At 53.0% G+C, this 15820-nt stretch overlaps 7 protein-coding genes across 7 annotated transcripts; 3 read left to right on the top strand and 4 right to left on the bottom strand.

Annotated features, from left to right (window-relative positions):
* Window positions 1-1207: 1207 nt before the first annotated feature.
* Window positions 1208-2235, top strand: J4E78_008521 (uncharacterized protein; the record flags this gene model as incomplete). The annotated part of the gene is made up of 2 exons (XM_049369122.1): window positions 1208-1332; window positions 1422-2235. 2 exons carry the CDS (start codon window positions 1208-1210, stop codon window positions 2233-2235), a joined length of 939 nt encoding a protein of 312 aa, XP_049219189.1.
* A 633-nt stretch (window positions 2236-2868) lies between these two features.
* Window positions 2869-3419, bottom strand: J4E78_008520 (uncharacterized protein; the record flags this gene model as incomplete). The annotated part of the gene is made up of 2 exons (XM_049369121.1): window positions 2869-3007; window positions 3235-3419. 2 exons carry the CDS (start codon window positions 3417-3419, stop codon window positions 2869-2871), a joined length of 324 nt encoding a protein of 107 aa, XP_049219188.1.
* Window positions 3420-4211: 792 nt separating this feature from the next.
* Window positions 4212-5542, bottom strand: J4E78_008519 (uncharacterized protein; the record flags this gene model as incomplete). The annotated part of the gene is made up of 5 exons (XM_049369120.1): window positions 4212-4561; window positions 4614-4775; window positions 4826-4898; window positions 5247-5471; window positions 5522-5542. The coding sequence occupies 5 exons, from the start codon at window positions 5540-5542 to the stop codon at window positions 4212-4214; spliced, it is 831 nt and encodes a 276-aa protein (XP_049219187.1).
* Window positions 5543-8522: 2980 nt separating this feature from the next.
* On the top strand, window positions 8523-11060 carry J4E78_008518 (uncharacterized protein; the record flags this gene model as incomplete). Its single annotated transcript, XM_049369119.1, has 1 exon — window positions 8523-11060. One exon carries the CDS (start codon window positions 8523-8525, stop codon window positions 11058-11060), a length of 2538 nt encoding a protein of 845 aa, XP_049219186.1.
* Window positions 11061-11063: 3 nt separating this feature from the next.
* On the bottom strand, window positions 11064-12223 carry J4E78_008517 (uncharacterized protein; the record flags this gene model as incomplete). Its single annotated transcript, XM_049369118.1, has 3 exons — window positions 11064-11066; window positions 11105-12108; window positions 12160-12223. 3 exons carry the CDS (start codon window positions 12221-12223, stop codon window positions 11064-11066), a joined length of 1071 nt encoding a protein of 356 aa, XP_049219185.1.
* A 339-nt stretch (window positions 12224-12562) lies between these two features.
* On the top strand, window positions 12563-14270 carry J4E78_008516 (uncharacterized protein; the record flags this gene model as incomplete). The annotated part of the gene is made up of 2 exons (XM_049369117.1): window positions 12563-14128; window positions 14184-14270. The coding sequence occupies 2 exons, from the start codon at window positions 12563-12565 to the stop codon at window positions 14268-14270; spliced, it is 1653 nt and encodes a 550-aa protein (XP_049219184.1).
* A 100-nt stretch (window positions 14271-14370) lies between these two features.
* J4E78_008515 (uncharacterized protein) lies at window positions 14371-15488 on the bottom strand (the record flags this gene model as incomplete). Its single annotated transcript, XM_049369116.1, has 3 exons — window positions 14371-14495; window positions 14554-15210; window positions 15245-15488. The coding sequence occupies 3 exons, from the start codon at window positions 15486-15488 to the stop codon at window positions 14371-14373; spliced, it is 1026 nt and encodes a 341-aa protein (XP_049219183.1).
* Window positions 15489-15820: the final 332 nt, after the last annotated feature.

Here is a 15820-nt window from a genome sequence, read left to right as displayed (position 1 = left end):
GTGGTTGTTGTGGTTCGGTCGATCTGTTCGATGCGAGGAAGCAGCTGTGCTGTATTTGTTGCGGTGATCTTCGAAATATCTTCGACTGTCTTTATGAGCGTCGTTGTATTGTTGACATCGAGTCGCGTCTGGTCTGTGGTCGCTGCGATACTTGATGTGAGCTTGCTGTATGTTAGTCAGTACAGTGGTATCCTCCAGGCCGGGCAGCCAGCTTCCGCATTGTTAGAACTTCACTTACAGATTTGCTGCTTCCAGCCACAAGGATAGCATGCTCTTCTTCTGTTCAAGTCGATCACATATGCTTGCCACCTCTTCTTTCTTACGGATGGAGCAAATAGCATCCCAGCCTCGTTGCAGCACTCCATCATTCTTGCGGGCGAGCAATGCTTCTAGCGTCTTACACAACTCCTCAGCCAGATCAACGTACTCAACCAAAGGCGTATCAAACGTTGAGGACGCTACTGCCGTTGCGAAACCAGGCAAGTAATGATTCTGGATCTGTTGGGCGATCTCGACTTGCTGACGTAGGTCGGTCTGCAGCTGAAGAAAACGACGCGGTACATTGCGCACATCTGAGCAGAAACGTTCGAGACAGGATGAAAGGCGAAGCGCTACGTCCACGAATTGGACAACAGCGGCGACGGCGCCCACCACCTCCGCCATTTGAGGGATTGTGGTGAGAAGGATGAGTGTCAGCCGCGGGGAATGGGCTCATATGCAGGACTACGGCTGACCAGGCTCATCTTGAGCGAATGAAAGGCGTGCATGATCATGTACATGATGTTGGCAAGGCTGACCTTCAGCCTTGCAAGCAGATTGATGAAGGCGATGAACTCGAGTCAGGGTTTAGTCGTGTGTCACATGACAAGCACGGGTGATTCAGAGATGCCGTGCCGTAGCTGGCAGTTGTTGAAGACGGTTCACAATCTGGTGGTGAACGCAAAAGTGAAGGCAGGCGTGGATGAGATAGATGGCAGCCGCTGGACCCTGACGCTAGCAATCATTCACGGTTAGCGCCGCATTCATCGGAATCGCCTTCCGAGACGGCGCGGCGACAATCGTAAGCTCTTGGTAGCCTAACCGCCTTCTCGAGGCTTCTGATGCTTGCTCAGCGTTTTGATCATTCACTGTCGCCTCCGTAATAGCTCTCTAGCATCTTCTTCACTCAGCCTTCCACACATATATCATTCCCACGTCTACCACAACCATGGCAGCCAACGAATCGAGCTACACCGAGATGAAGGGCGACCTAGAAGCAATCGGGGCGCATTGCCAGATGGAATACTGCAATGTACTCGACTTTCTACCATTCCGCTGTGAGAGCTGTCACGGGTAGGTACCCAACTCCCTCCAGGCTACGCGTCCCACGCGTACCTACACAAGACACACTTGGACACCACCATACTAACAACTCCCCCCAGGAAATTCTGTCTCGACCACCGCACCGAGTACGCACACAAATGCCCCAAAGAAGGCGAATGGGCGCGCCAGAAAGCCAAAAACGCCCAAAACACCACGCCATCCGCCCCCAAACCCAGCGTCTACAACCACGACTCACAATGCGCCAACCCCTCCTGCAAGACCTTCATAGACACCGCTCGCGCACAAGGCGTCCACTGCCCGCGCTGTAACAGACGGTACTGCCTCAAACACCGCTTCGAAGAAGACCATTCCTGCTCGACCCTAACGCCCCTCGGCGCGCGGCCCCAGAACTACGTACAAGCACGCACGCAAACCGCGCTCACACGACTGAAAGCATGGGCAGAGCAGAAGAAAAAGGACGATGAGAAACGGCGCTCTTCATCCAAGAAAACAGGCGGTTTCCTCGGCCTAGGCAAATCCTCTTCCTCCGCCGCTACCTCCGCTCAAGCCGAACTCAACGCCCTCAAACGCGTCGCAAAAGGCGAAGCCAGCATCCCCGCCGAAAAGCGCATATACCTCCACGTCGAAGCCTCGGCCGATACCACAAAAGCCAAATACCCCACGGGGAAATTCTTCTACAATAAAGAATGGACTGTGGGACGTGTGTTGGATATGGCGGCGAAGGCGCTGCAGGTGCAGAATGTGAATAACCGGGGTGGGGGCGAGGAGGAGAAGTTACGGGTCTTCCATGTAGAGGGCGGAAGGTTGCTGAAGTTTAGTGAGAAGATTGGGGAGCCGTGTCAGAATGGGAATATGATTGTGTTGTTGAGGGGGGTGGGGAGTGGAGAGGCGCCGGATTTGATTGATTTGTAGGTGGGAGGGGACAGTGGGAGCATTGCATGGCATGGCGTTTTGTGGATGTGTTTTTGCGCTGGAGATACCCTGGTGCTTATGATGGCATGATTGAATGAATGGATGAGTGATTGTATATCTAAAGAGAGCGTGCATATCTCGTCGAAGGCGTGCCTCAGTATGTCAACTTCCCTTGAGCAAGGAACAACACGCCCATCACAACCACTGACAGACATAGACAGAAGGCTCGGTACAATCATTATATTTAGATTTATCTCTGCCCGGTACTGATACAGCACTAAGTAGGCGTCGAGCACTTCGAACGCCGGTGCCATCTCCCATCGCATGTAGATGCAGAACCCAATGTAAACGCCAATGCCAACGCTATATCGCACGAACCATGCCCTTGGTATATACACATTGCCCTCTCTGCTTGTGTGCTTGATCGCCTCGCACCCTACGGTCAGCACGCATCGGTCCGGTGTGCATCTGACCTTCCCTATCGCGTCCCAGTCTCCGCGGCGGAGGTGTATCGTTCGCATCTGTAATGTGGGTTGTGCCGTCGCGGGACGAATGTTCATCTGTATGAATCGGATCTCGCTCGACGTCTATGTCGCAGCATGTATCCATCTCTTGCCCTCATGCGTCATCCATTCAGTCGTCCTCGTGCTCCTTATTACTGCACTTCAACCCATGTATCTTTGTTCCCCAGCCGACACTCCCCAGGTTATTCGCGCCATCGGAAATAGCGAGAAACTGGTCCATGTTTTCGTCGCCGCTGCAGTCGTAATTGCTGTGGTAACATTAGCAGCCACCCTCGGAAACACCAACCCTAACCACCAACACTAGGAACGAACTTACTCATAGAACCGGCAGCTCCAGTAATCATCCCTATTCAATACAGCCTGGACATCGTGTCCGCCTACTAAGATACTTTGCACGCGCCCATCGATGCTATATCCCTTGCGTTAGCACTTCTCCCCCGATCACACGCGAAAGCGACAGGTGTGCGCAACATACAGATTATTATCCAGCGATAGACACTGGTTATTATACGCGTCGACACTAACTTCGCTCAGGAACGAGGGCGCGGCGAAAAGCTGCACTTTGATCTTTGTGCCGCTGATGGTGTCGTCGGCTAGTACTGTGCTTGTGCAAGCCAGCAGTATTGCGGATGCGGAAACGAGGCGGCTACTGGGCTTCATATCGGCGGCATGCGATGCGTCCGAGGCGTCGCGCGAAGAATCGTGCGTTTACGTGGGTGTTAGGCGCGAAGTACAGGGCTCGGTGGTCGGGGTAAAGCGTGAGTAACGGCGTACGACCGACGATGAGGAAAGGATGAAGTCGGTGGTGGATGACGGCGGGTGTGTGGGTCGGGGGTCAGGTGGGCGATGTGGTTGGGCGGAGTGGGAGGGATGCACCGCCTCCTCATTGCCGTTATGGCCGCACGGACGTTTGCGACGGCGGATCGTGACTGCCAATCTCCCTATAACCTCTGCATAGCTTGTCTTCACGATGCGGCCATGCGATGCGCGATATATGTCGTCTCGGTGCTAGGTAGACTGCGAGCTTGTGCGATTAGACGGTGTGTATATGGCTAAAGGCTGCGTGTGCTACATGGCTAGTTCTCGAGTCCGGCTTTGAGGCTTGACGTCACATGCTATTCCACAACAATATCACGCATGCATAGCTAGGACGACTTAGGGCTCGATTGTGTTCACTAAAGAGACCGAGGGTCTAGGGCTATCACCCCGATGTCCTTATCGCATGCTGTTTATCTCGAGAACTACAAGGGGGTACATGTGCAGACATGTCGCAGAGCGTTCGATTCTGAAAATGCGGTTTCGACCATCTCGGTACGACCATTTCCCGAAGGATTGGAGCAGGGGATTGAGCGGACGGTGCTCGCTGTGAAGACAGTAGACGAGTAGTCGTTGCTATCATTTCGTTCTATCTTTTACGCAGTCTAAAGGACGATCAGGATTACAGACACCAATTTAAAACACATTCCGCGTACTGGTGACCTCGAAATCTGTAGTCACCATCACATTATCTTTTCCATCTTGTAAGCGTGACCCATCAGTGGTTCCAGTTGGTGTAGGGCTGGCTTTCCGGTCCAGAAAAGTCAACTCCATTTCATCGTCCATAGTGCCGCCCTGAATATTCGAGCTGTGCCCGTTGAAGTTGATACCTTTGCTACCAATCGTTTTGCCGGAGCCAGCTTGCAGATAGCCTGAGTTGCTGCGGTTGGATGAGGTAGCGGGTGTGGGTTTGATGATGAGTGCCTTCAAGGACGGGAGCGAGACGACGATGACGGCTGTGCACATTTCGGCCGTGCACCAAAGGTCTGGGGGCTGTTAGTGGAGGCTTGGGGAGGTGAGATGGGAAGGGTGACGTACTGCCGTCGGCGTCGGCGATGTCGTAGTCCATGTTGTAGACGATGAAACGGGCGAGACTGATTGCCATCGTGATGGCGCCTAGAGAGAAGATTCCGACCAGGCCGACCTTTTGTCTTCTACGCAGCTTCAAGCAGTTGAAGATGAAGAATGGAAGGCCGAATACTGGGAACAGTATTAGCTCATGTTTCAGGAAGTGACTTTGGGCTACGTACGCAGCAGATCGGTGCCGAAGTTGAGTGTCCAGTTGACCACCAGATTGGAGTAGGTATTCCATGTTGAGTTGAGCTGGTTCTCGATAGACCTTTTGGAAAGTAGATGTTAGCCAAGAAACAACTTGATCGAAGTAAGGGTAAAGGCCGTACCAATTGTCGGAGATGTTTGGCGCGAGAAGAGTATCGCACAGTATGCTCGCAACAAAGCAGGCGATCACGATCGCAGTAGTGGCATATACTGCGTAACGAAGACGTCTGAAGCCTTGCGGGATCAACCACCAGTAGAAAGCCACCAGCGAAACTTTGGGGAAGTACAGCCCTGTGTCGAAGAAGTAGATAGACACGAATACGACCTAGCAGCAAACACCTGTCAGCTCACTCGTCCTCGTTGCGTATCTTGAAGGTCATGTTTTTTACGTACCTTCAGGTATTCGACGGAGTCGCTCCTTGTCTCCTCATCCAGGGGATGATCAATCAAGATGTAAAGCGCTCTTGTAGAGCAGGCAAACCATCCAAGCGCGCAGATGAAGCCTCCCCAAACGAGGTAGTCGGGTAGAGTCAATGAACGGTGCTCCAGACAAAGACGGACCCAACATCTTAGTATCGTAACACCCAGTGCCAACACGAGGAGTATCCCCTGGATAACCTGTGGATGTGAGTGAGACTTCAAATCATTCGGGCTCGCGTAGTTCTTACTATAGAAGTGACTATCTCCATCGCGGCAGCATACACACACAGTATGTGTGGCCGGTGGAGTTTAAGTTCGCCCCAATGGGAACAAACGGAGAGAAGTGGTGAGTGAGGTCAAGTGCGAACTCTACTTGGGGTTGTTTGACATCTTCACACCTGCATATAGCGGGCAGCGCGAAGCCTAGGGTCAGGGTAGGTTAAAAGGGAGTGGTATGATCCGGCGTCTTGTGCTACACGTCGGAATCATGAGTCGCATAGTTCCAGGCGGCTGGTAGCGTCTGTCCCGTGCTGATCAGTAGTCGATCAACCGGCTCCGCGGCCACTGCGGGTGAGACGAACCCTTTTTTCCTTTTGCTTAACGGGCATGAGAAGCTTCGGTATTCTGCGAATACGAGCTTCGCACTGACGTGACAACGTTGCCCGAACGTCATGAGGTTATCGCAACGTTTGTACGCGCAAGATAGATAGCAGGTATCAACATGCCTCACTCTTATGGCGCCGCGTCTCGGACGTGAGCGGGAACATTCCCCGTCCCGTCCATAATTTATCTTAATCTTGCCGCGAGTTGTACAGTCTCTGTCGTCGGGCAGGCATCATGCATCCACGGAACTGACAAAGGGAGCTGAGCAAACAATGAAACACCAGTACCATACCAACACATCACTAGAAGAAGCCGAAGCAGCTCGAGAACTTCTGAGCCGCGAATCGGGACACTCGAATGCACAGCGAACGTGGTAAGCTAAGTGCGGGCGCCGTCACGAAGTGCTTGAGTCCATCAGTGTCCTTGGTTGAGCTTGTCGTGGAGCTACCGCACGCTATAGAGCTGTCCTGGGATATCCTCGTGGCTTCTGCCCAGCCGGTCCAATTTTGCGTTGAGACAGCCTCGTGGCGATGGACGACGCACGCTTGACTCGCGGCAGGGTCAGATAGCATTCCAACGACTTGGCGATTTCGCGGGGTTGCCTCCGATCAGCATGCAATCCCTCGGAGTGGTCGCGGTCGACTTTCCCTCGACGTCGTCGGTCCTTCTTCACTCATGAAGCGACTGGGAACCTGCGTGCGCGTCTGACACGCCGTAGGCTAAATGTCTTTAATTTGCGATCGAAGGCGTTCCGTAGCGCCATGGTGGATTCCTTGTTTCTCCAAAAGCCCCGACCCTAGATTCCACAATCATCGCGCACTGATCTACAGATCTCTGTGGAGTGGGCCAACGGACCCGTGGAGATGGCCTGGATCAGAGGTCGAGGGTACAGTACCCTTGGCAAAATCAGCGTCTGGTGTCGCAGCCATGCTCCGACCCTCCAGGGGCTCTGCGCTAGAGGGGAATGACGCGACATCAGCAAACCTTATACAGTAGGGCCAACTGTGCCACTTTGACATCTGGATCATGTCAATAGGCTTGCAGATTTCCAGATAAATGAGCTTGGTATGGAGCGCGAGATTCCTCGGCACAAGATATCTCGGCAAAGTCAAGAACATAATGCGCGACTCTTAATCGCGCCATTCTGGTAAGTCGCCTTGAGAGGGGAGCGCAAACTGGTGACGCTTGTATATCCTCCTTGGGGACAAGACAAGATCCAGGTATCGTCGCGATGTAAGAGCAGGATGTGGTAGAAAGCGGTCCAACCCAGCCTGCCACGCAATGCAGGCCGTCGCAGCTTCCTAAATTGAGATGACGACGAGCTGATATCATCAAGAGGATTCGAACAGTTCAAAAGTAGCTCTCTTCGACCATGGGAGCCGATAGAAGACATTCGATGCGATACAGAAAAGATGGCGGTGGTTCTGGTGTTCTGGAGATTATGGACGGCATTGGTGATGACGGCACGCACGAAAGACCTGGTCAAAGCTCCTCGCTGAGTAACTGCACCCGTGCACTCGTCCCGATTCATCCCGCCTCAGAGGAAGGGACCATCATAGGGCATCCAGCGTGTACAATATCACTGAGGTTCCCATCGCCGATATATCTTCTCTGCCTCAGAACTGAGCCGCCCTCGAGACGCCCTTGTCGTGGCTGCCTTGCCGCTTCGTTGCTTCCTGCTACTTGGTCCGACCCTCCCGCAATGCAGGTCTCCTTAGCAGCCGCAGCGCAATAGTGTATACGACAATAGTAACGAGGCTCGCGCTCGCCCACGTCCCGTAGGACTGAAAGTATGTGAGATCCCTCTGCTTGTAGCCAGCAATTTGCATCGAAGTCGTTCGCAAAAGCCCGGTGAGAGAGCCGATGACCAGATAGTCCTTCAGACCAACATTGGCAAGATCCATCTCCACTGCGCGCTGATATGGCGGGAAAGAACGCGTTGTTGGAGGATAGGTAAGCAACTAACGACCTAGCAGTGGCTTGGAAGGTTCTGATGACAATATGTTCGCGGCAGTGGCATCTGAACGATCGAGATAAGCGTGGTGGATGTGGGCTTCGGAATTTCGGTTCTCCATGCAGGGCTGAGGCACTCCTAGCTTGGCAACTTGAGAACAAAGAAACACCCACCGATCACTTTTCATATCGGCGCTACGGCATGTTGACAATGCTCCCCACGACAAGAGAGAAGTTCACAAACGACGAGCGGCGGAAAAGAGCGTTGACGCGACATCTATGGCAGCCGAATTGAGAGCATCCCGAAGTTCTCCGCCCACGTGCTGCATTCACGAACCTAATTCGCTTATACCGCATGCTCATCTCGCACTCCCAGCCAAAGTCCTCCAGAGGCTGCGATGAACGCCCCTTTGCGGCCATGATCCCAGTGTTGGACGGCTTTCCGTGCGCCGGCACCACAGCCCGCTTGCGCCTTTGTCAGGGTCTCGGAAGCCAGTCTTCCACCCGGTAGTAGTGAACGCCTGAAATGTCACTTTTAGTGACAAGGCTGGATTAAAGCATGCTGACAAGCAATCAAACATCAATGCCGGGAACACTTTTACCCCGCGCTCTCCTGGCATCCCTCACCACCTGGCAGCGCTTCATCGCAGCCAATACAGCTACATCAATCTCGAACAAAGAGCTTAAGAAACAATGGCGGTGCAGCAAGAAGAGCAGCGATATGCAGACGGCTTTGCTGAGTACGGCAACTTCTATGGCGGACCATCCTTCGAATACCTTGCGCCCCACCCGTCGATATCTCCAACAATAACAGGGAAGGCTGACGAGAATGTCACTTATCTGAACCATACTCACAAGGTGCCGCAAAAGCGGCAAGAGGCAGCAAGTCTTCCGTTGGCATCTTCCATTGCTGGGTCTGGGGCCAGTATCGCTATGCAGCCACTCACAGCCGATGGCATATCTCTCAAGTCTGGCAACGTCTTCTCACCACTGCGCGAAGGACCACTACTATCGCATAACCCTCAAATGGAACCCTTTCCTGAGCCCCCAACCGATGGATTCTCCCGACCCCCAGGAAGCGAAGACTCGCAAGCTGTTCGGCCACAATTCCCACAACGCGCGTCGAAGTCTTCTCCACCACAGCCTTTACGATTTCTGAAACATGCATCAACAGTCCCCCCTACTCCTCCGATGTCTTGGGGAAGCAGCGATAGCACTGAAGATGGTCTGTCAGACAGGATGCAATCCATGTATATCGCTTTCGATCATCCTCCGCCCTCCACTTCGACACCACAACCACTGCAGGTCGTCCATGGCATTTCTGAGCGTGTGAGCACTGCCTACATGGCGAATGGTAATCGCAGCTCTAGCATGGGCTCATCCGTATTACCAGATTTACCTGGGGGGCTAGATCAGTCATCACGAAGAAATATCTCTATATCCACCACGCAAAGTATAGAGAGTGAAGCATCCGACATGAGTCCCGGCGATGCTCGAGCTGAGATACTGCGCAGACTGAGCAGGAAGGAGCCGCCATCAGATCGGAAGGGTGCATCTCCTTTCAAGAAGAGCTTCCTACTCAAAAGAGCGGCTACTACGCCAAATTCAGCTAGTGGTCCATCACAAAACGACCTTACCGATATTCTCGAAGAAGCTGCTGCGGAGGGTAGTCTTTCACTGGTCAGGGCAGTCATCAGTATGGGAGCTGATCCTATGTATCGATCAACTAGTAAGTTGAAGAAGGTAAAGCACGAGGCCCTAGCGAAAGCTACCATGAACGGACGAGCCAGAGTGGTCGACTATCTCTTGAGAGAGGGTGCCACTTACGGAGACGCAACGAAGAGAGAAGACTACACTCCAATGGATCGCGCGCTCTTGGCGGCTGCCTACAAGGGACATGCAGACCTCATCGATTGTCTTGTATATCATGGCGCAAACCCAATGGTCGAGCAATGGCCAAGAGAGATGTATGACGCGCAGCACTATTGGAATGAGATCCAGGTTCGTGTTACAAAGACCAGCTTCCTTGATGGCCTATCAAAATGGAAAAATGTCGATCGCGGTATGAGTACCCTCAAACTCGTCATGCAGCATCAAAACTTCGATCCTACAGCCTTCGTTTCAGGCGCATTCGACAACAAGAGCGAAATCAAGAACGCCGGTGTCACAAATCGCCCGTGGCAGATGACGTACGAGTACTCTGTTCTGTCTTGCTTCGTTCGTGCCGGATGGGCAGATGCAGTGGAAGAGATGTTGAGCATGAAAGGCATGCCAAGGGACTACGAGAAAGAAGACGATGTTTTGCTGCACCAAGAAAAGCTTACAAGACTCGTATCACCAATCAACGCGTTGACCAAAGAGACCTGGGATAAGCGACCGGAAGACGCACTTCGCATACTAAGGCTACTGATCGACAGAGGCTTTAATCTATGTCTCACGCAACGGACGGCTACAGATCTGGGCCCAAGGACAGCGCTCAGCCGTGCGATCTCAGCAGACGCTGCACAGGCGGTCGAACTCATCTTGCAGACCAAAGGCCGTTTGGTACGAGAGGAAATCTCCTTCCGACGAAACAAGAAGGAGACCAAAGCTTTACCACTCGCCACTGCCCTCTCACTCGACTCGCTGGAAACAGCTCGCGTACTTCTCAGAGCAGGCGCACATCCCCGCGACCCAGCTTTCGAAGACATGAATGTTCTGCAATTTGCCGCGTACCAAAACAGTACGACCAACACTACAATGCTCGAAGAGATGATCGGCCTCGCCCCAGAACTAACATACGATGCCTTGAGCTACGCCATAAAGGGGTCCAACAAAGACACAGTGCGCGTCCTTCTCAGCGCCATCTCCGCAGCCGCCCTGCGCGAACAAATCGCCGCTCTACCACCCATATACGACATGCTTCTGCACTGCACTCCACCCACCAGACCAGAAGTTCAGACCCAGTACCTTGAGCTCATCGATATGGTGGTCCAATGGGATGTTGGATATGCGCTGCAGCGACCCAGGCTTTCGGCGATTTTGTCGGCGATTCGGAAAGACAACTACATCGTTATGGAGAAGTTACTCCAGAACGGCGTGGTGGATGGCAGGAGTTTGGTCTTGAACAGCAAGGCGCAGCCGTGCGGCGAGTTGGGGACATGGACTATGCTCGAGTGCTGCGAGTTGACGGATAGGAGTGCGGAGTGGTTGAGTTTGCTGAGGAGTTATGGGGCGCCGCTGTATCATTGATACTTACTGATATCCTGCGTAAAATGCTTTATAAGTGCGTCAACCTCGGGCTTCCGTCCCCATTTCCCCTTGTACTTGCCACCTTGCTGCTTAATCCTCTCTCTCTTCGTTTCAGCAACCCATTCTCCGCGGAACCTCTGTCTGGGCTTTGCTTCGCCCTCTTGTGCCATCTTCCTCTTCGTGCTTCCTTCTCGCCCGTTGACATGTCCTTGGTTAACTGGATTGGCTGCGACCCACTCCTCGAGCTGTGGTCTGAGCTTGGGGCCCCAGACATGTTCATCAACATCCAAATCATCATACGGGATCGCAGCGGTATCCTCCGGAAACGGAGAAGGCTGGAGCACGAAATTGGCTTGCACCTCGCGCTTCAGCGCGGCCATGTGCGAAACAGTACCGCAAGCGACACCCAGATCGTGCGCAAAGCTGCGAACGTAGAAGCCAGAACATACCGTCAATCTAATCCGTGCCGCAGGTGCTGGAGCCGGTTTCTCCTCGCCAGGGAAGGCGAAGTCATGCTGACCCGGATCATACCATTCCAGTAGATCACACCTCTTCACTTCCATCTCCCTACTTTCCAACGCTCGAGGCAAGTCCATGCCCTGCCTTACATACTCGCATGCTTTGATGCCGTTGATCTTCAGCGCTGAGTACACCGGTGGGACTTGCTGAATCGTCCCGAGAAAGTTGGGCAGCTGTTCCTCGACAAGCTGACGAGTCACGTGCGAGGCGTCTGCTCTTGTCTTCATAGTTCCAGTACAGTCGTAGCTGTCGGTACTCATACCGAATAGAATGGTGGTGTCGTAGCTTTTGTCACATGCTAGGTACTGTGAGAGCGATCTTGTGCCACGCCCGATGCCTACGATGAGGACGCCGGAGGCTAGGGGATCGAGCGTGCCGCCGTGACCTAGGCGGAATACTTGGTCGGAGGATTTGCTGGTACGTTTGGGCTGGTGTCTGCGCAGTGGCGCGAATGTATCTGAGGAAGCGAATGTTGACTGGAGTTTAAGAAGCACGTCTGCTGAGGAGACATTCGCAGGCTTCACCACGGCTATACAGAGTTAGTAACAAAGTGCGGACGGGAGACGATAGTATCACCTACCGAAAACACCTTCCAGCACTTGCTCGTGCTGCTCCGCGACAGCCTTCTCGTTATCGTCTTCCATCGTATCGCAAGTCACGTTATATCGCGTCGTGAAAGTCCGGTCCTGTTGCGCTAGAGGGAAGAATTGTCTAGATCGCGGGGCTAGCGCGTTCTGAAGTTCGCCCCACCTCACGCCCTACGCCTTGCATGCCTCGCAATATCTAGCAGTCGGCCAGAGACAGCCCGAGGTTCTTTGCGGTGTACTGCATTCGCTTGCTAATCTAGATCCATGGATCTATACGCGATCACTTGGTAAAGGTTGCATCGGTAGCGGCGCCGACTTCGGGCTGACGCCTTCATCCTACAGCCATTTCCAGCCATCTTCGTCATCGCCAAAACAACACTCGCGACTTCTGGAGCCATGGATCATCAACAAGTGAACAACTGGAACTTCCAATCATGGAACGAAGATACGATCGACCCTTCATGGTTCGACAACTTCCTCGCTACAGATGTCGGCCAGGGTGCGACTAACGCTGCACCTGATGCTCCTGCCGCATTCAGCATCGACGACGACTTGGCAATCGACCCGAACTTCCAAGACTTTACGTTGGAAGACACATTGCAACCATTGAGTGGTATGACTTCACCAAGTTATCCATTCGACGCGTACCAGCCGACTGAGTTTCACGAGCGCCCACAATCGCAGCGTCATCACACACTCCCCCGCCGTCGAAGCAAGTACTTTAAGCGAAGATCAACGGGCACTGTCAGCCCGATGGTGATACCGAGTGGAAGTCCTCGACACGAAGAGGGTCAGTCATTGGCCATTCAGCGCTGGCGGAACTCGCCGCCTGAAGACGAGGCCGCATCTCTGTCGGCCATCTACCATGCCTTGGAGGACAGACCCATAGGCCACTCACCACGTATCAGTCGGCCGTCCAGTGGCGACGCGTTCCGCAAGTATCGCGGCCCTTCCTCTACCACGAGTCTCGATAGCGCTGCAAGCGAATCCTCATTACGATCCGCGAATTCGAGCCGCTCCGCCACGTCGCAATCGAAGCGTCGCAGTCAAGCCAAGACAAGAAGCAAGGGAAGAGTCAGAGGCAATATGCTGGATCCTGATCGTATATTCAAATGTACCTTCTGTTGCGACACCTTCAAGCACAAGTACGACTGGAAGCGACACGAGATATCGCTACATCTAAACCTCGAAAGCTGGATGTGCACGCCGCATGGAGCTTCTGTGGTGCTACCTCTTACGGGTAGAGTACACTGTGCCTACTGTAGTGCACTAGATCCAACACCCCAGCATCTGCAGAAACATAATCACGCGGCATGCACGGACGGCAGCAACAGCCCGCGTATCTTCCACCGCAAAGATCATCTCACGCAACACCTTCGTCTAGTCCACGGACTCGAAACGCTACCTCTCATCGACGACTGGAAACTTGAGACTCTGCCAGTGACATGTCGCTGTGGTATATGCAATGCCAATCTAAGTAGTTGGGATGAGAGAGCAGACCACCTCGCCGCACATTTCAAAGAGGGCAAAACCATGGCCGATTGGAAAGGCGATCACGATTTCGAACCGGCTGTGGCTGCCCGTGTCATCAATGCGTTTCCACCCTACCTACTGGCCGAACAAGCGAAGACTGTCGTACCCTTCTCTGCCACGAATCCCGGATCCATCGATCATACAAAGCAAATGATTTCGCAGATCCAACGGGAAGAATATCAACGGGAAGAAGAGCCAGTCCAAGAGTCTCCGAAAGAGGTTACCCAGACACCGGACCATCAAGCTTTCGAAGACTCTTTGGAAGCTCTCCGAAACCTTTCTACGCAGCACGATTATGACTTTGCGAAGGTTTTGACGCGCCATCTTAGTCGATTTGCGAGACAGCAGATGTTGTCGGGTATTATACCGACGGATGAGATGTTTCAACGCGAGTCGCGGAGGTTGTTATACCAGGATGCGGATGATGCGGTGAGGAAGCGAAACGACCTATTGTATACCAGACAAATGCTAACATGTACGCTAGTGGAACCAAACAGTAGCAGACAACCCGAATTGGTTGCAAGATTTTCGCCGTCGCAGTGGGCTTGAAGGAAGCCCTAGTACATCATGATGCCAATGCCACTTTAGAGCGATACCGAACACTTCTTCTACTCGTTCCCCAGACCCTTCCTGTGCCAATCGCGATCTTGAAATATTGCGATCGCCTTTCATCAAATGGTACCACCTTGCAGAGTCACTTGATCTTTAAGGTAGGACAGATCAACACTGCTCACCTCCCCAGCTTCTTCAAAGAAGCGTAAGGCGCGATTACCAGTCCAAATCGGATTCTCATCGCCTGTACGTCGTTAGCCCTTTTGCTATAGCTGAGATGCTATTCAAGAAAAAGGTCTTACCAATCCAGTGCCCAGCCTTCGGAATCAACTCAGCAACAAAGTCATCGCCGATCTGCGACCATACCTGTTCCAACAGCGACACAGGCCCAAAGCTCGCCTCACCACCCAGCGCCAACAACGGCATTTGCAACCTATGTCCACTGCCGAACACAGAAGTAAAGTACGCCTCGTCGTCCCACGCCGCTGCGAAGTATTCCATACCGCTCCTCAAAAACCCCGGCTTCGCAATCTCATTCGTATACCGCTGCAAGTGGTCTTCACTCACGGCCGCCGTACCGGAATAACTCGCGTGGAAAAAGTACCAACTCAACATCTGTTTCTCGCGGTCTCGGATAAAGAACTCGGCTGCATCAGACACGGCAAAGAAGGCCAGCTGCCAGTTCTGGTACAAGCTGGGACTCTGAACTGTTAAGGGATATCCATATCCTGGGAGTGCGTATTCAGCGAGTATGATAGCTTTAACAAGCGAAGGATGTTCGATAGCGAGGGATGTCGCCAGCCCTACACCCTTGTCGTGCGCAAAGACGTATGTGGATGTGATGTTGAGGTAGTCTAAGATGGCTTTGAGGTTTGCGCCCGCGGCTGCAGCGGTGTAGTTCTTGGAAGTGGGAATAGACGAGTCTCCGCATCCGCGGATATCTGGGGCGATTACCGTATCTGCTGTCATATTAGCAGTTCACTTTCTCATTACCGAAGATGTGCGAAGACATGCAGTTCTGAGCCAGGATTGGACCGATGGTATGCCATGTTAGTGAGTGTTGGGGGAATCCATGCACGAGGAGGACGGGCGGTCCTTCGCCGTGGTAGCGGAAGTGGATCGAGACGTCGTCGAGCTGGATGCGCTCGTGTTCCCAGTCGTCGAAGTTCGATAATTGCGCGAACGTAAGCTGTGGTATAGCGAATGCAACAGCGCTAATGATGCTGGCGAGCTTCATATTGGAGGATGGGCAAAATGACTGTAGGTCACCAGAACGCCGTCAACATGCGCAGGCTTTATCTATTCTCACATCATCAAAGGCATCAATATCTTGCAACATATGCATTAGGTCTCCTACGCCTTCTTGGCTCGAAGCGCTGTTTGCTTTACTACTCTTTCCTATTGCGCTTTTTCGATCGTCTTGGCAGAGTACGAGACGCTGACTGAGCTTACACGATGCATCGGACTTAAGCATCTAGCTTAGTAAACTCGATGCATCGCCAAGTCGGGGCGGGCAAATAGTTGGAAGATGTGCACAGTCGGGGTAACAGTTGTTCAGAATGGGTGTCC

This window comes from Alternaria triticimaculans (genome assembly GCF_023758025.1).
Source record: "Alternaria triticimaculans strain BMP 0046 chromosome Unknown scaffold_15, whole genome shotgun sequence".
Taxonomy (NCBI): domain Eukaryota; kingdom Fungi; phylum Ascomycota; class Dothideomycetes; order Pleosporales; family Pleosporaceae; genus Alternaria; species Alternaria triticimaculans.
Note: the sequence above shows the minus strand (reverse complement) of the source record. Positions and strands in the feature narration are given on the sequence as shown.